The sequence below is a fragment of the Eublepharis macularius genome, chromosome 3 (assembly GCF_028583425.1).
Source record: "Eublepharis macularius isolate TG4126 chromosome 3, MPM_Emac_v1.0, whole genome shotgun sequence".
In the NCBI taxonomy this organism is placed as follows: Eukaryota; Metazoa; Chordata; class Lepidosauria; order Squamata; family Eublepharidae; genus Eublepharis; species Eublepharis macularius.
In genome coordinates this window covers 174,646,267-174,666,583 of record NC_072792.1, presented here as the reverse complement: position 1 = coordinate 174,666,583, position 20,317 = coordinate 174,646,267, and the positions used below count along the sequence as shown (strand labels likewise).

The following is a 20,317-nucleotide window of genomic DNA, read 5'->3' as shown; positions in this document are numbered from 1 at the left end:
CCTTCAGGACAACTTAACGCCCACTCAGAGCAGTTTAAAAAGTACGTTATTATTATTCTCATGACAATCCCCCTGTGAGGTGGGTGGGACTGAGAGAGTTCTTAGAGAGCTGTGACTGACCCAAGAGGCTTCAAGTGGAGGAGTAAGGAATAGGGGTGTGCAAGCCAAAAATTTTCGGCTATAGCCGAAAGTAGAAAGCCGAAAGAAGATTCTCTATCGTTAAAGCCGAAAGCCGAAACAAGAATCTCTTTCGGCTTTCGGCTTTCGGGATTCTTTTGGCATTATTTCGGCATTCTTTTGGCTTTTTTCTATGGGAAAATGCCTCCGTCTTCCAGGACGCCTGGAGGAGGCATTTTCTCACCGAATAAGCCCAAAATTGGTGGGGACCTTCCTCTAACCCTTCTCTAACAACCACCCAAGTTTCAGACAGATTGAACTTTGGGGGGCCATGTTATGGCCCCCCAAAGCAGGTCCCCCCATCCTCCCATAAGAAAGCGAAGGAGCAGCATATTGTTAGCATGCTGCTGCTCATCTTTCTTCATTATTTCCTATGGGCTAACAATATGCTGCTCCTTCGCTTTCTTATGGGAGGATGGGGGGACCTGCTTTGGGGGGCCATAACATGGCCCCCCAAAGTTCAATCTGTCTGAAACTTGGGTGGTTGTTAGAGAAGGGTTAGAGGAAGGTCCCCACCAATTTTGGGCTTATTCGGTGGGAAAATGCCTCCTCCAGGCGTCCTGGAAGACGGAGGCATTTTCCCATAGAAAAAAGCCGAAAGAATGCCGAAATAATGCCGAAAGAATCCCGAAAGCCGAAAGAGATTCTTGTTTCGGCTTTCGGCTTTAACGATAGAGAATCTTCTTTCGGCTTTCTACTTTCGGCTATAGCCGAAAATTTTTGGCTTGCACACCCCTATTCCCCACTCCTCCACTTGAAGCCAGCTGGGTGATCTTGGGTCAGTCACAGTTCTCTCAGAGCTCTCTAAGTCCCACCCACCTCACAGAGGGATTGTCATGAGGATAATAATAACATACTCTGTAAACTGCTCTGAGTGGGTGTTAAGTTGTCCTGAAGGGTGGTATAGCAATCAAATTTTATTATTACACCAAACTGGGTCTCACTAATGTACATAACAGTGCTGTAGCAGTCACTGGCTTCCCATCACTCCCTAAAAGGCAGCCATTTACGATCCTCAACTCCTTATATAATGAGAGCCAGCATGGCGAAGCAGTTTGAGTGTTGGCCTTGCATCTGGGAGACCAGATTCGTACACCCACTCTGCCACAGAAGCTTGCTGGGTGACCTTGGGCCAAACACACACATTCAACATAACCTACCTCACAGGGTTGTTATGCGGATAAAATGGAGAAGAGGGGAACAATCTAAGTCAGTTTGATTCCCCATTGGGGAGAAAGATGAGGTTTAAATGAAGTAAATAAATAAGTAAAATAGATCTTTTAAAAAATCACAATTCAACCATTTGACTTTATCTCTTGAATTAGTTGAGGAAGGTAGGTATAAATACTATTATATCCACATGGGACCAGAAAGAAAATCTGATCTAATGATAAACTGGAAGTCTTCAACAGCAGAAAGCATTAAGGGGTATTTTATCAAATCATCGTGTCTTAATTGAAACGATCATTTATTCATATGAATAATGCAACAGGAGCATAAGAGAATTAATCTGAGAGCTTCCTGCAATCTGCTGTGGCAAAAATGCCTTCCCAGAGATCATGAACAGCCAACAAAATGTATCTAGTGAGTGCAATCCTAAACAGCATTACAATATTCTAAGCCCATTTTTAATGTATTTTGTTTATTTATTCAGTTTTTATATCACTTCACTTCAGTTAAGATCTCGAAGCAGTTCACAACAATTACAGTGGTTAAAAACAATACAAACATATAATATACAATAAAATCACAATAAGACAGCCTAAGACAAATAATTGCCCTGATCTGGATAGCTCAGGTGAGCCAGATCTCGACAGATCTCCAAAGCTAAGCAGGGTTGGCCTTGGCTGGTACTTGGATGGGAGACCAACGAAGGGTTGCAGGAGCAGGCAATGGCAAACCACCTCTATTAGTCTCTTGCCATTAAACCCCACCAGGGGTTGCTATAAGACAGCTATGAGTTGAGGGCACTCTACACTCCAAGACAATGCAATACACATAATTAAAAACCCCTCTAGTCCCAACCCCAACCTATAAACCCTGCAAATAACATAACATTCCAGGAAGATAAAAATGCACAGCAATTTGTTCTGCCTCACAAAAGAATATTAGATAGCAAGGGCACACCAGAATAGTTCTGCCTTACAGAGTTTCCGAAACATCAACAGATCCTGCTGCGCCTAAGTGCCTTTTGCCAGTGGGAGGACTCCACAATCGTAAGACCCTCTTCCTAATGGAAGAAAGTTATGCCACCCCAGAGCCAGGAAACACCAGCAAGCTTTGTGAAGAAGATTGAAGCATGTGGCAGGTGAGGGGATCATAATAGAAGAGGAAATCCCAGAGGTATGAGGGTCCCAGGCCGTGGTTTTAAAGGTGAGCTCTGACACCTTGAATTGGATCTGGATGCTAATTAATATAGTAACCAGTTCAGCTGCTTCAAAATTGGTTTTATATGAGCTGACCATGGTGACTTGGTCAGCAACCTAGCAGCCGCATTCTGCATGACCTGAAGTCTCTAGAGCATCTTCAAGAGTAGCCCCATGTAGAGCGAGTTGCAGAAGTTTAAACAGGGCTCATTTTGAGGGGGAATGCCCAGGAACGCAGTTCCGGCAGTTCCCCAAAGAGGTCACATGTCAGGTGGCCCCGCCCAACTGATTCTCGGCCACTTTGGGCTCATTTCATCCTGGATTGGGGCCGAAATGGCCTGGATCCACCATGGAAGTTTAGAATCAAGCCAAACTCACAAACTCTTTATGGAGTCTGTAGGAGAAAGTTGGGTTCTATTGAGTAATGGGAGGGACAAATTCCCCACAGCCGAAGTCCTTCCCAGCCACAGGTCCTCATTTTTCAAAGGATTTAACTTCAACCAGCTACTCCTCAGCCACTCCACCACGGCATTCAGGGATCGGGCCAAGGAAGAGATATCTGCTTCTGGTTGCTTATCAAGTAGAAGTATACTAGCGGCATCCAACTCCAAACCTCCTAATATCATCCACTAGATGTCCTTGAGCGTCCTTGAAGGAAAGAGGCAAACCATTGTAAGGCAGTAGCTCTTACCCCCAGTGGGGCTAGGCGGTCAACCAGGACCAAGTGGTCAACTGCATTAAACACAGCCAATAGATCTAATAAAATCAAAAGCACACAATCACCCTTATCTAGCTGAAGCCAGATGTTATCAACCAGAGCTATTAAAACAGTCTCAGTCCGGCCTGAGGCCAGACTGGAATGAATCAGGAGATTTTTAGATTAGAAAAGTGTAACTCTGCTTAAGTCTGCCCTGTGAATATGCTGTACAGCAAACATGCCAGACAATATACACTTGCAGACACCCCAAGTCCTACTGCATTGTCTTAGGGAAAAGGCTGGCTTCGAAAGACAGAGATTCAGCTGCAAAGGGATAAGATGTCATTTGGCTGGACATTATTGGCTGTATATGAATTTTTGACTATATGTTGCCTTCTGTCCCAAGCAGTAGGCTACCAACTCAAGTAGCTGTCACTAGAGGTGGGCACGATCCAAAAAAAAATACCGAACAAGCTGATCGTGGATCGGCACTGGCAACGATCCTGAATTAACGATCCACTCCGATCATCCCCCGTTCCAGATCCATGGATTGTGGATCATGGAGGCAAAAGCGGAGGGGCACCCCGCTGTTCCCAGCGATACAGGAACCGTGGGTGATGCCGGCTGTCCCTCCCCGGCTGTCTTCTCCCATGGCCGAGCATGATCCGCCGGCTCCCGATTGTGCGATCGCCATTATCGTGGGTTTTTTTCGATCGTAATGCGGATCGTGCGCATCTCTAGCTGTCACATCCTTCTATATCCATAAACTTGCCTGCCTATCTATCTATCTATCTATCTATCTATCTATCTATCTATCTATCTATCTATCTATCTATCTATCTATCTATCTATCTATCTATCTATCTATCTATCTATCTATCTATCTATCTATCTATCTATCTATCTATCTATCTATCTATCTATCTATCTATCTATCTATCTATCTATCTATCTATCTATCTATCTATCTATCTATCTATCTATGTCATTTCTAGTCCACCTCTCTCACTGAGACTCAAGGTGGATTACATAGTGTGAGATAAGCACAGTCAATATCAAGGACATTTCAATAAACAATGCCACAGGGTAAATTGGGTAAATAAATGCAAGTTTACAAAGACATAACATTAGCAAAAGTCCAATATAGAGTTGAAGAAATGCTGAAACAGAGCATAAGAAATTCTAGGACTGACCTTCGACAACATAAAACTACCCAGTAGGGTCATACTTAAAGCAACAGGTAGTGCATAGGAGCACATACATAAAATGACAGATGGTACTAAAGGCAACATACAGTGCAATCCTATGCAGAGTTACACCCGTCTAAGCCCATTGAAGTCAATGGCCTTAGACGGGAGTAACTCTCCATAGGATTGCACTGATAGTGGCAAAGTCTACGGTCCCTAACTCGTTAGTGAAGCATCTCTTTGAGGCCCTCTCCCTACAATACAGCTGTCATATCTGACCAAAAGCCCTTTTGAATAATTCAGGTTTGCATCGTTTGTGGAAGGCCATTTCTCCCACTGTTTTCTAGTTAGCTTTGTGTGTATTTTGTCGAATTGATCCTTATTATTTTATAAATCAAAACCCTATTGGTTGAGCATCTGCTTGCTTATTAGAAGAGTTCTCTAGAGGGATAATCCTCGTATACATAGGTGTAAGATCTTGCAGTTACCTGCCTCTTGCTGCCTCTCCTTGCACACTAATTCCCTCAACTCACAGAGAGTATAAATCTTAAAAAAATTATGAGTACCCCTTTGACTGATTTTGAACAAATTTTAGACTATACACAGAGGGAGAAAAAGGGGATGGTATCTAAAATATATGCTATTCTGCTCTCTTGTTTAAAAAGTACTGATTTACCTTGCCAATCCAAATGGCATCAGGATTGCAATATCGAAAAAACACAGGAAAAATGGGAGGAAATCTGGTCATCTTCAATATTTACATCAAAAGTAATTTCTATAAGACTCCAATCATTTAAAATTATTCACAGGTGGCACTTGACGCCTAAAAGATTGTCTACAATGTCATCCTCTTGCTCTCCCCTGTGTTGGAAGGGTTGCAATGAGGTAGGATCCTTCTCTCATTGTTGGTGGGGTTGTTCACAGATAGCCACATTTTGGAAAGAAATATTGGAAGTAATAAAACAGATTACGAATTACGATATTCCATTATCACCTTCAATTATATTTCTAGACCAATGGAATATTCCACAGATCCCAAAAGCTATCAGGAATCTTATAGCAATATTTTTAGTTGCAGCGAAATCAGCGATAGCTTCAGTCTGGAATCTGAAGAAAGTGCCAACTAAAGAGATGTGGCTCTCTAAGATATGGGACCATTTCATCCTGGATAAAATTAATGATAATATCCTCAATGCTGAACGCTTTCCTGCCAGTTCCAATTTCTATGAGAAATGGTTCCCTTTTCTTGAATTTATAGACATGCATGATTTACATCCCAAAATAAGAATTGCTCAGACGTTGACTCAGTTTTCTGATATTTGGTAATAGTATGTATGCTTTGTTTAAAAGTTATTGTAATGTTCATATTCTTCAAAACTTGTAAACTATTATTGATTAGTTGTTGTGTTACAGTTGATGTTCATTGTTGATTTCTATTTGTTGTATGTTATAAAGCTTAATTAAAAAGTAAATTAATTTGAAAAAAAAGTGCATTTTTGGTAAGCCACTTTGGGTGCCCATTGAGGAGAAAAGGAGGATAAAAATATACTAAGTAAAAAGAGGGTGTGCTTTAATGATCTAAATTTAAAATGAAATCAAGAAAACTACACAGACCATGCACACTAGCAGGAACTGTGAATGTGGCCTTTGGTTTTTTTAAGTTTGACCTTCTTCGTGAAATCTTTCACCATACAAACAGATCAGACTTTTCAAAAGACATCACCCACTATCACATAAGGAACTCTGGGAACTGAAGAAATAAAACCTGCCCACCTTTCCTGGCCCGACTTAAAATCTTCAACCGGCTGAAATGCTGCCTCACACAAAAAAATCTGCTTAAAATGGCCGCCGAACTCCACAGACTGACTTTCCACAGCGGACGGCTGATTCTTTGGCTTGCCCCAGAAGACTGTACTTTCCCTCGGAACAGCTTCCTTGCCTGTGTGAGCTCATCTTTTAAGCCCTTGGCATAGCAGTCCTCGTAGAGCTTCCTGACCAAGCCAGTTGCCAAGCAAATAGAGTTTAATAACAGCCTTGACCTTGGTGGTGATTTATAGGACTCTCGCAACAGAACGGAAGGAGACAAATGTGGGCACGAAAGTGACAGATGACACATTACTATTCAGAACAAACTTGTTTTGGTCAAATTCATAATGTACAGCAGCACAAGTCAATTAGCAGTGGGCTGACAGGCTTATTAAAGAGGGAAGGTGGGGAACTTAGCCAATTCTGCAGCATTCTCTTCCCTGTCTGTGCAGGACACAGCCCTTCACATTTCAATAAACATCTAATGCTTTGCATTTATGTGCATTGCTTATTTTGGGTGTGCTAGAAGCTTTTCTCCTGCTCAGCAAAGACATAGAGCAGTGGCACCTGTGGGCACCACCAATGTGTTCCCTGATGCCCACTCGCTTCTTCCCCAAAGCAATGCGCCAATCTTGGCTTCCCTCCATCTCATTAGAGCAGAAGGTGCTTCAGAAGGCATCGCATTTGTGTCTGCGCAAAATTCATTGATAGATGCCTCTACTGTTCGTTTGGAACTTTCCAATGTTTTGTAAATGCCCTTGCGGCAGACATTTTGTGATCGATATCTGCTTCCGATGGTAGACATTGGTAGTACCCAAAACCCTTTCTCAAAATGCCATACGTACTCCCATGTTCAAGGTTGAGGACCCTCAGGCTAGCACATTGTGCATGAGGAGTGAAACAGAATTCACCATGCGGTTTTCTGCTTGCAAAAGGGAAAATGTGAAAACAACTACACAACTTCTTACAACAGCACGGTGGGAACTTTGCTACTGGTTCTCGTGCAAGTGTTTGTGTAACCAAGCCAGTGGCTATTTTCTTTCCGAGCATGGCTTTTTAAATCCAAGCAAAATTAGGCTTACAATGTGCCCACTTTCAGCAGGCAATCTGGTATTTTTCATTGCCTGCCGCTGTTCTGAGCAGCAGCGGGAGAATAATAAAGGGGGGGAAGCCTTCAGCCTTTATGCTGGTATGTCACTTTCAGGTTGTACCTATAAGTGACAATGGGTAGCTCTAGGCATCGCTGTTCATTCTATGGTAAAATCATATTTTTTGCTTCAAAACCATATCGTTTTACCATAGAGTTCTGTAGATTCCTAGACCCACCCATTGTTACTTTGACATAGTGATGTCAACGACATCACTACCCCACGTCCCTACTCCCCAACCCTCCCACTGGTTGCAAAATCCTTACATCTAGATTTGATAATAGAAAGAACTGAACACATATATTTCTGTAAAAATAAAGATGGTGGACAAGCCAAGAAAGATAAATACAGAGAAGAGATCCTAGATTTGGGCAAAGTTTCTACTTTACACCTGTATATTCAGTGTGTAAAACTGGCAAGAGATTTCAGTGTTGCCTAAATCACTTTATTCAACAAATCTGCATACACTGGAATGTGTACACATCAAATGAACTAATCTGGGGTTTAATTTTGAGTAGGCTTAAATTAGGTCATTTTGAGCCATTCAAAGGTCAAGTCTTCATGCTCCATATGATGTCCCATTTTCACTGCTTCATTAAAACGTGTAAAAAATGTTAATGTGCATTTAAAAGAAAATGTAATTAAATAGTTTCCACTTACGTAGGGAATAGTATCCAATGTATCTGTGTTGACGATTATAGGAGCAGGGCTGGCCTGGAAGAAGAAGAAAATAAGGTGAATAATACTTGATAATCAAGGCATGCCCAAGAAGCATGCCCAAGAAGAAAAATAAGAAATAGATAATAATTTAATACATTTTTATTACATACATAGAGAGAATTAAATTCCACTTTGTGAAAGTCAGACTAAAGTGTTCTCTCCTGAAATACAATTACTAAATAGGCAGGAGCTCAAATTCAGAAGATTGTTGAAAAATAAAATGTACCAGAATTCAGTATATAACAATGAAAATTTTTATTTTATTTTATTTTAAAAGTAACATTCTACCCAAACTGAAAGGATGAATGTACCAGTGCCAAAGGTGTGCATGACAAAGTTACAAAGAAACTGCAGATTAGAAAGTTCCTAAAGAATATGTATGGTTTGGCAGAGAACCCAAACTTCCTTCATCCAACCTCCAGATGGGGCACAGAGTTCTCCTGGCATTACAACTGATTTCCAGACCACATGGATCAGTTCTGGAGGAAATGACAGCTTTAGAGGGTGGACTCTATACAGGGTTGCTGGAACCCAGGGTAACCCATGCCTGGCCCCTCACGGTTGCACTCCCGGCGCTGCGTGATGACATCACTTCCGTGATGTCATCACACAGGGAGGAGCGTGCAGTCCACGTGGCTCGCCGCGTGGCTCGCCGGCTGGCCACCCCCCGTCCTGTGGGGCAGGTGAATGGCACAGGTGGCCTCCCAGCCCCCCATGCTGCCATTCACCTGCCCTGCAGGACAGGGGGCACACAGCAAGCCGGCCGCCCCCTGTTCTGCGGGGCAGGCGAATGGGGCGGGCGGCCTCTAAGCCCCCCGCACTGCTGCCGGCGCATTCCTGGTGGCTGGCTACTGCACCTGGCACCCCCTCTTTGGCGGCGCCAGGGGCAGACTACCCCCCCTGCCCCCTGTCAATCTGGCCCTGACTCTATAGCATCACATCCCTGTTAAATTCCTTTCCCCTTTCCAACCCCTCCCCCTCGCCATATCTCCAAGAATTTTCCAAGATGGAACTGACAAATCTGCCTCCAATGATAATTTAATTACTTATTTACATGGTACCATCCTTCCCCCCCCCCCTGTAACTTAACAGCCTACAAGCCACACGTCGAGTATTTTATAATTTATAACTCCATAGATAAATATGGTTACATCACATGTACATTTATTTTATCTTGCCTAACAGCAAGATCTTTAGTTTCTGCTGTCCAGAAATATTCTGTAGACGTCCACTCCAGGAAGTAATATATTGATTACGAAGTAAATTGTATTGGGGGCAGCCAAAAAGAACATGGGCCGTCGAATCAACTTGGTCCATACAATGACTACTATAGCGCTTCTCAGGGGGAATTCTACTAAAACGGCCCTTCATCTCAGCAGAAGGTAAAGCGTTGCATCTGAGTAGCATAAAAGAACGTTGATATTTTGGAATGGTTGCATAGAAAAAATATTTAGCCGGTTTGAACATTTTCTGATAAGATAGGTAAAAATGAATTGGGGAGCATTTCCAGTCAGCTTGATGCTGTTTATTTATATATTCCACTCTGCCTCTTTTGTAGCTTTATGCTGGCATGGAGACAACACAGGGTAGGATGTATAACACCAGGTTTTACTCTTCTGTCCTCTTACAACCCCTACCCTGCTTTCTCCTCCATCTTTCTTTCTTTTCCCTACTCTGTTTACTCTTTCAATATGGAGGGGTCTAGTCTGGCCATCAACAGACTGCCAAACTCCCTAAAGGAATACATTTTCAAAATACCAACAGTGAAATAAATAACAGCTTTCAGGACACAACCACCTCCCTCTTTCCCCTCTCATTTTCTTCTGTCCTAAATTCTCATCCACGTTCTGGCATTTTTGCTTCTAGCTTGACTGCCCTGTAACTTGACTGAAGACCTCTTCCTTGGGGCGGCCCTTCTCCTCCCTCCGATTTAATAGGAAGCAAATGCTTCCAGCTGGGATTTTTACTACCCTGCAGATAAGACAGCTGACAGTTGCAGCGACAGATTGGAATCCTACTGCTGGGGCAAAAGTAGAACAGGCAGATTTTTTAAACAGGGGAGAGAAATCGCTTTTGGCATGCATGCTTGTTGGGAGGGGGAGAGGAAGGAAGGACTCATGGGGGATGAGTAAGACAAAGTTTTAGGGAACTGTAGAGAAGTCTATCCACTCTCTAACCTCATAAAGTCTATATATCCTCATATAGTCTATCCTCACATAGCATAAATGCAAGACTGCCTTGGCCTGAAATATGCCAGCCAAGTAAAAGGACCTGGAAAAATATTTTAAAAGGAGAGTCAAAGCGGCTGGCTGACTAAATACCCCCTGAAAATACCTCTTGAAAACCTCCAGAGGAAGGTATTTCCACAGCTTCCATTTCTAATTCAATATATTGCCAAGTTTCTCAAACATTTAGGTCTTCCTGCATCCAAATAGTCCTCCCTGTCATTTTGACTATTTTTTTTTAAAGATAAGCATCCCTGACTTCTTTGTCAAGCATTCCCTGCTGCCCCAGGCTTTCAGAGGATTTGTCACCGCATCTCGATATTCAAAGAATGCTCTCGTGGGTTTCGCATAAAATGAAAATGGATAGACATTTTGCTTTAAAAAAAACTTATTTCTTGACCAGAATTTTATGGCCTATCTCCTTTTTGCATGTGAACTCAATTTTCAGCAAGTAATTCCACAGTTAGACAGATGAGATAGAAAGGAGGAAAGTGCTTCATAAAGATTTGTATCACTTAAACACCTTACATATGAATCCCTGTCAATGAGATACCCGTAGGATACAAAACGGGCAGATTTTTCTTCCCATTTCAAAAATCCTTTACTTTCCCCCACAAAAGTGAGTGCCACTTGTATGGAAACAAGATCTCCCTTCCTTATCTTTTTTCGACATCGTTGGGCTTGCTAGGAGTACCTGCCCACGTGTCCGCTCTCTTTCTACGCTCCGTTTTCTCATTTGTCAATTTTTGTCTTTGTAAATGCCTTTTCAAATTAAGTACAGTTCCAAAATTCTTTGTTGCTTTTACTGATGGAAATAATATTTGGAAAGTAAAAATAAGTTAATAGTGTAAAAATAATATTCTTTTTTAGATAATGTGTTAGTTAGAATAATAGATACAATTAGATAATGGGTTGGAAAGCTGTTGGAAGTCTAACAAGAAAAGGGGGAGGGCGTGGGTGGGGGAAACAGGAATAGGTGGGGCAATAGAATGTTTATCAATTAATTTGTATGTCGACTCACCCAATAAAAATTATTTTTTTAAAAAAAGAAACAAGATCTCCCTTGATCAATTTGTACAAGTAAACAAGAGACACCAGAGAACTCGATTCAGATTTTGTTTGTGGCTTGGGGGGGGGTTTACCTCCCCTGCCATTTTCACAATCTCAGATAACATCTGAAAGTTTACAGTGCTGTTTGTCTGATGAAAGAATGCTACAACTGCATGGAGCCCAAATACCAAGATTGAAGTCCAATAGCATCTTAAAGGCCAACAAAATTTCCAGAAGTAGCTCAAGAAGTGATCTGTGGCTCACGAAAGCTCATACCTTACCACTAATTTTGTTAGTCTTATAGGTGTTACTGGACTCTTGAAAATTTCCAGAGTATAAGCCAAGCTCCCTTCATCAGCTACAGTTGCTGTTCTAATGCAAACCAACATGGCTGCCTACCCCAAACTATTTTCATGGAGTTTGAATGTTCCCCTCCAGTTTTTCTTAAAAACTCCTCTGCCATTACCCTGATAGAATCAGACCTTCCAGTAAAAAAATGGTCTCTGAGATCCAAAACTTCAGAATCTTTCTCCCAGCCCAGCTCTCTCTAGGACCAGAACTGAAGTTACTGAACTAGAAGGGAAAGAATGTAAATTGTGATTGAGAGCCAAGCTACAAGTGACGCCTGACACAGGTTGGACACTTGTCAGCTTCCCTCAAGTTTTGATGGGAAATGTAGGCATCCTGGTCTTGCAGCTGTAATTGAGATGCAAGCTGTAAAACCAGGATGCCTATATTTCCCATCAAAACTTGAGGGAAGCTGACAAGTGTCCAATTTGTGTAAGGCGTCACTTGTAGCTTGGCTCTGAGACAGAGAGAGAGAGAGAGAAGGGAGAAGGGAGGGAGAGGGAGAAAGCACAACTCCCCTTATACATTCATCCCTTGTGATGTAAAAAAATGAATCACTCTATCCAGGAGAAACTGGCAAGTTAAAACAGACCCGGAGCAAGATAGCAGAGGAAATGACAAGAGCAGGTTAGGACTGCTAATCTCTAGGTGGGGCTTGGAGATCTCCTGGAATTACAACCGTTCACCAGACTACAGAGATCAGTTACCCTGGAGAAAATGGCTGCTTCGGAGGGCAGACTTTACGGCATCATTCCCCGTTGAGCTCCTTTCCCTCCCCAAGCCATGCCTTCCGCAGGCTCCACCCTCAAGTTTCCCGGAATTTGAACTTTCCAACTTGGAGTCCTCTTTTGCATCACTGCTGGCTTGGCTCAGGGCTGGCCAAAAAGAATAAAAAAAGAAATGATAGATGAGTTATCCCCTTGGTTGGCTGGCACCAAGCTGACCAGACTTTGTAGTGATGCCAGCCTCAGTTGCAGCGGCTCACCAGGAACTTTTCTGGTATGTTGAAAGGCCAATCCGCACCTGCTCCCCCATCCCATTGATGAACCAACATGTCCAACCTGATCATTTGTAGTCTGGGTCAAACCTAGAGTAGGTAACTCAAATGCTCAAAAAGAACCTCAAGTACCTCTCTGATCAAAATCTTCTACCTAAAAGCTCTCCGTCTTCATGGAATGTATGTCTCTTGGTTTACCCCGCTTTTCTCCTTTGTATGTTTAAGTCATCAGGGCTTTCCTTTTTTGCTTAGCAAAGTTTTAAACAAATCCATAAAGCTGCAGCATTAGCCAGCAATAATGATACATTTGTATCTTGAGGGAAACAGACATCTCCATTTGCATTCTGCCAAAGGGAAAGAACTCTGCCAAAAAAAACCCCTACAATTACCATCCAGATTTCTCCCTTTCCTGACATTTCTTGGTAGCAGCTTGAAATTAGCAATGATTCATGGGTGGGACAGAGAGTTGGAATATGATCCACCAAAGGACACAGTAAATGTCATAGAAGAGCCACTGCAGATTGTGAACAAATGTGTCATGTCCCTTGAATTCCATTTCTCTAAAGATATCGGCTCTATTGAATGCCTTCCTGCATATTAATGCTGGGATGGAGATATTTAGCATTAAGCAAATCTACCCGATTAATGCCCCCAACGTGAACATAGAAGACACTGAGAATGGCAGTACTGAAGAAATTAAAACAATTCATTGACCGAAGCCCCGATTTAGACCAAGGATTTAGTCGAATGTTCCACAACAATCTTTCATCATCCAATTTTCACAATTTGAAGGTCATGACAATTATCGAATATGGTGCATTTTGTTTTTTTAAAAAAGAGACAATCTCCCTTTATGTGTAAAATGTTTACTTCTTCCACTGATGCCTTCCAAACACACAAGTTCAGTTATCATGAAACTAGAGATGGGCACGAACGGCAATACGAACTTAAAAAAGCCACAAACAGCCCAATCAGCTGTTTGCGAACAAGCTGTTTGTGAGGCCCCATTCTAAATGAACAGGTGGTCGTTGCAAGTATTGTTCATTGCTGTTTGTTGCTATTCGTCAAGCCAGACATTCTGGCACCTGCAATCAATTCCCTTGGCAACTGGAGGCAGGGACTGCCTAAACTCTGTCTGAACTCCTGCTGTTGCCCTGGAAACCCCAATCTAAGCCCAATTTAGCTTGATAGGCAGGTCTTCCTTTCAAGTGTGGAGCTCCAAATTTGTAACAAGGAAGCAAAGAGCAGGGGGAGGGGGGCACCCAGCTCTGGTTTTGCAGACAGTGAGGGGGAGACCATTGATGCTGGCATTTTGAGAGACAGGGAGAGTGCATTGGAGCTTGAATTTTCTTGGTGTGTGGTGGGATAGGGATCTACCCCTTCAAGTTCCAGCGCTGCTACCAGGCTCTGGGCCAAGTTATTATTTATTACTGGTACCTTTCCTGCTGCCTGCTCAGGTCAGGTTTCTGGGAGAGGTGTGGTAGGGATCTACCGCTTCAGGTTCCAGGGCTGCTGCCAGGCTCTGGGACCAAGCTATTATTTATTATTGGTACATTTCCTGCTGCCTGCTCAGCTAGGGTTTCTGAGAGTGGTGTGGTAGGGATCTTGATGGCTGGTGGAGAGCCTGCTGGCTTCCACAAACAACAAACAATGAACATGATCATGAACAGGTCATGCTTGTTGATGTTCATTGTTTGTTGTTAATTGATGGCAACTAACAACGAACACCATGTTCGGGTTTTTTTTCTGTTCATACCCATGTCTACACGAAACACCAAATGCATTCAATCCTTAACGCAAGGCTGCCTCAGCCACTTATCTGGACACAAACCATCTTTGCACGGTAAAGGATCCCCAATCCCTCCATCCACCTAAGCTAATATGCAAGCAGTACGACCATAAGCCTGGTCAGCATATCAATGTATATAAAACATATGAAGCTGCCTTATACCAGGGAGAAGCTGCGCCTCCGGGGTACAGCACTTGCTTTGCATGCAAAACTTCCTAGGTTTGCTCACTGGTATCATCAAATCAAAGAAGTTCAAGTATCAAGTGCTGGGAAAGACTTTTCTATGCCTGAGATGCTGAAGTGTCACTGCCTTTCGGAGTACAAAAACTGACTTGGATGGACCAAGAGTCTGTCAAAGTATAAGGCAGCTTCATGTGTTCAAGTCCAGCCCATCTAACTCAGTGTTGTCTACTCTGACAAGCAATGACCCTCTAGCATCTCAGGCAGAGAAAGAACACTTAATATTTAAAATTATTTAACAGAAGATGCCTGGGACCGAAGATGGGACCTTCTTCATGCAAAGCAGATGCTCTACCACTGAGGCACAATCTCTGAGTCATTTCCCCTGTATCCAATAGGATACTGAGGTCTACATCTCAGTGGCAGAAGATCTGCTTTGCATGCAAAAGGTCCCAAGTTCAATCTCTGGCATCTCCAGCTAATAATATAATGTAATAGGGGTTGTGAAAGACCTCTGTCTGAGGCCCTGGAGAGCTGCTGCCAGCCAGAGTAGACAATAGTGACCTTGATAGACCAATGCTCTGACTCAGTAGAATGAAGCTTTACGTGTTAGAATTAGAGGTGGGCAGAAAACGAAATACGAACCAAAGTTCATCACAAACCGGGCCATTTTTTGGTTTGCAAACCAGTGGTTCGTCAGAGGGCATTTCTGACGAACCACGGCAAACCGCAATTATTTTTAGGCCAGTTTGTTTGGTTTGTTTTTCAGTTCATCACTGCAGACAGCCTGGCACCGATCAATCAGTTTCCTAGGCAATGGGGGATGGGCTTTTGGCAGATCTTCTACTGCCCCAGAAGTCACATATTCACAAACCAAATGAACTGGTTCATGAACCGGGCAATTTCATGCTGGTTCATGGTTCATGAAATGTGACGAACCACAACCTGCAATGAACCACCATTTTTCCAGTTTGTACCCACCTCTACTTAGAATCAAAGAAAGACAGAGCAGGTAGGGACCTCAAGGGTCATCTTGTCTAACTCTATGTACAATGCAGGAAAGTCAAAGCTACCTCTCATTCCCCCAGTGACCTCTGCTCAGCATCCAAAGGAAGACACTGTTTTCCTATCTCCCCTTCCAGTTGTCTCCTTTCGCTTTGGTCAATGGTGCATGCAGGAGCAAGCGGATCAGGTTTTTTCCTTTTTATTCCCTCATAAATCTTGAACAGTAGAAAATATTTATACCTTATTTTTGGGATGCAAGGGCTAAAAAGACTGAGACATATATTGCAATTGCTAAGGTAAATTTAGGATCCTTATCGCTAAGCAAAACAGCCAGGGTTTCTGGAGTATAATGGGACAGTTGGTTAATTAAAGGCTTACTATAGTAATCCGTTGTATTTTCAAAGAACTTACATTCGAGCAGGACATGAAAGGATGTATCAATCCTATTAAGGCTACAAGGACAAATGCTGTCAGAATAGAGCTTATTCAAAAATCTCCACTGTAAAACCATTGTGTGTGTGTGTGTGTGTGTGTTATATGCCATTAAGTTGCCTCCGACCTATGGCAACTCTATGAATTAAAGACCTTCCAAACATCCTATCATTAACAGACTTGCTCAGATCCTGCAAACTGGAGGACATGTCTTCTTTTATCGAGTCAAGCCATCTCATTTTAGGTCTTCCTCTTTTCCTACTGCCTTCCACTTTTCCTAGCATTACTGACTTTTCCAGAGAATCTTGTCTTCTCATGATGTGACCAAAGTACAATAGCCTCAGTTTTGTCGTTTTAGCTTCTAGGGAGAATTCAGGCTTGATTTGATCTAGAACTCATTTATTTGTCTTTTTGGCTGTCCATGGTATCCGCAAAACTCTCCTCCAGCACCGCATTTCAAAAGAATCCATTTTCTTCCTGTCAGCTTTCTTCACTGTCCAATTTTCATATCCAAACATAGTACAACCATTATGGATATAATATTTAATCTTGCAAACAAAAAAGCTCTGCAGTATCATGGGATGGTAAGATAGTATATATAGGGGGATGTTGATTTCAGGAAAGAAAGACCAAAAGATAGGGGTGAACAAACTCTGAGAGCTCGGAAAATCAAGCTGCTATAATCGATTTCTAGAACACGCTTGTTAATCAGAGAAAATGCTTTGGATTTGCCCATCTCAACAATATCATCCATCGACATTCCTACTATCGTCAGTTTCTCATCCAAGGCTTTCATCCAAGTTGATTTATGGATATCTCCATTTAGAGTGTCTAACAAACCATCTTAAGCACAGAGCAATTTTAATCTCAGTTGAAAGGCACATCGCCATACGCTTGCTTCCAAGGATAGCTGTCCAAATTCTGCCAGCAATATAACATTAGACACACAACAACGGATTTTCAAAATTTTCCTAACAAATTGTTCTAAGGATTGGTCAATATTATCAGGGATGGCTTAATCCAAAATAGCTGAGCTATATCGAATAATGAGGGCCACTTTCAGATTAAAAACTTGCATCGCTCCAGGAATATACTTACATCCCCTATTGTGGAAGAACCTATATATAGCGTTTGTAGATAGTTTTGCTTTATTTAGTGCTGTGCTAACTTGGGGGAGTCCAGGAGAGATCTGCCAAAAACAGAATCCCCGAATAGGAGAAAGTCTTAACTTGCTCAATATTGGACCCATTGATTAACCATTGAGATGGGTTCCATTCCTTAGTCTTGGTGAAAACTAAGATCTTAGATTCCAAGTAGTTTTACCAAGCTTTCTTGAAGGTGTTAGTTGGAGAAAGACTGCAGGGCCCTTTACAGCCCAACCCTAGTTTGAGACAGGCTCACGGCATCATCCACATAAAGCAGAATATGTACACCCATCTTAGCTAATTTCGGTGGATGGCAGCAGTTAACAAAAATTGATGTTGCATCATTTAAATATAAGTTGAATAAAAAATGCACCAGCCAATATCCCTGACATACCCCCTTTTCCAAATTAAACGGATTCATTAAATTCCCCTAGTACCCACTTCGTACTTGAGCAGTCAGCCCTGAATACAATCACTGAAACTAATATCCTGATGCTTATGCGGAGCTTTGCTCTGGTTGAAGAGGCTCTTTAACAAGAATCTGCTTCTATGTATTACCTGAGCTTTAAGTATGATCCTACTGGGTAACTTTATGTTGTCTAATGTCAGCGCTCACTCTGTTTCAGCATTTCTTCAACTCTGGATTGGATTTTTGCCAATGCTATGTTTTTGTAAACTTGCATTTATTTACAGAAATGCCCTTGATATTGATTGTACTAATCTCACACTATGTAATCTGCCTTGGGTCTTCATGAGAAAGGCAGACTATAAATGACATGAATGAACGAATGAACGAATGAACGAAAGAACGAATGAATGAGTGAGTGAATATCTTGATTCTATCCTCAACTTCTTTCACCTGGATATTCTTCAGAGAGCTAAGTTTATTCTTCCATTAGAAGCTCCTGACTTTCACTCTCATTGATTCAATTTATTCCGTTTCTGCTCAGCTAAATATGGAACGTTCCCCCAGTGCAAGGAACCTTCCTCTTGTTAAACTGTGTGAATCAGCCCATAGCCTACTCCTCTCTCTCTCTCTCTCTCTGACCTCCTCATTGCTCCCTTCTGAGTATATTTCCTTGAGTCCCCTTTTCTTTGTTTCCTTTATTTGTTTATTGCATAACTATCCAGCCTTCCCCACTGACTGCCCATTTGACAACGATCATTCTCAGAATTCCTTAATATCACCACACCATCTTACAAGCACATCACAATCCTATTGTGATGTCTGAACCTTAACACCTGGTTTTCCAGGTAACTAACCATTAAGGTCCCTACCTAGGTGCTTAATTATACACCAGGCTTTTTTTCTGGGAAAAGAGGTGGTGGAACTCAGTGTGTTGCCCTCAGAGAAAATGGTCACATGGCTGGTGGCCCCGCCCCATGATCTCCAGACAGAGGGGAACTTAGATTGCCATCCATGCCAAAACGGAGTTCTGGCACCTCTTGAAAATGGTCACATGGTCAGTGGCCCCACCCCCTGATCTACAGACAGAGGGGAGTTTAGCCATGTGACCATTTTCAAGAGATTCCGGAACTCCATTCCATCACATTCCCACTGAAAAAAATCCTGATTATACTGATGAACATGCAGAGACAACTAAGATTTGGTTAAACATAGTTTTTCTAAGAAGAAACATAAAGGCCGGTAAATTTCCCTAATCCCTTTTCATTTTAATGCAAATGTAACATCAATCTTTTGAAACATATCCAAGGGAACGCTAGGAAATTAAAAGCACTGTCAGCCTAACCTTTGTGAATTGGTAAGAAGGGCAGAAGTGTTAAATTCAGAGCTGCAGGAGTTGTCAAGGGGGGGAAATCAGCATGGTTTTTGCAAAGGGTAAAAAATTGCCATGACTTTTAAAAATGTTCTTGCATGTTGACAAAATACTCAAGTCTCATCTACAAATACTGTGGCCTAGTATTTGTATCTCCAGTTAAAACATCTCACGAAGAAGTACTGGGAATGGGAATGTCTGACCGTAGCCTGACACCACCAGGAAAGATTTGAAGGGTGAAGAAAGGCATGCCAGCATCACGCCATCATGTGGCGTCATTCCAATGAACCGCTTAAACCATAGAGTTTTTGGCAAATGCTAGAGCAACACCCCAACATCATGACATCACTTCCATTTTTCATGAGAGCTGCCACTGTGCGCCAGTTCAATGCCAGTGCACCTGTACCATTTCTCCCAGTTTTTCACCCACTGGCCTTTAAGGCATCAGCAAGCAACAGACAGGAATTCTAGGAGGTCTCCTGACATTCTGGGCATCCCTAACTGGGAAAGGCTTTCTGGGACCTTCCCTTTATTTGCCCGAGTCCCTGGAAAGCCAGTGCCAACAAGAGTAAGCAATACTGAACTAGATGAACAAGCGGCCTGACTCAGTATAAAGTTGGTGTGTTGAAATAAGTAGAATGGGATGATCCAGTAAACATATGCTCCAACTTGCTAACATTTTTTGACAAGTCCCTCATTAAAGGGACATGGGTAACATGGGTAACATGACAAAGTCCTTGTGTCCCCCAAATGGTGGTTGACTGGTGCAGTGTGCGAGTTCCACAATCAGAATTTAGACTGGCTGAGGCTGTTTCCGATTGGGAAAATGGCACAGAGAAGAACAATTAAGCTTCCTCTCCCGAGGTATCATGGTCTGAACCAGAAGCGGGTCTGAGCACGAAAGATCCAGTGCAATTTTGATCAAATTCTCATGGTGGCCATGGGCGGGGGGGGGGGGGCATGAGGAATGAGAGAACAGGCTGTTAGTAGTCATGGGACAAGAGAACAGGGTTTCTCCCAGAGTGAGTACTTGGGACAAGCCACAATGGATCAGAGAAAATCCACAACAAAAATAAGTAAACACTGTATTATCTAAAGGATCTGAATTGAAGTCAGTACTACTTAACATATTTATAAAAACTCTGGAGTCAGGGGTAGGCAGTGGGCATAGCCAAATGTGAAGTTAACAACAATTATTTCAATGATTAAAAACAATCAATTGAATACTCCAAAATAGCATGTGAGATTTAATGTAAGCACCCGCATA

At 42.4% G+C, this 20,317-nt stretch overlaps 1 protein-coding gene across 1 annotated transcript in view; it reads right to left on the bottom strand.

Moving 5' to 3' along the window:
- DLG2 (discs large MAGUK scaffold protein 2) overlaps positions 1-20,317 on the bottom strand; it is a 526,395-nt gene that overhangs the window by 445,883 nt on the left and 60,195 nt on the right. The window contains exon 2 of the mRNA XM_054975099.1: positions 8,042-8,095. Coding sequence (XP_054831074.1) covers positions 8,042-8,095 — 54 coding nt within the window. The remainder of the gene's footprint in view (positions 1-8,041; positions 8,096-20,317) is intronic.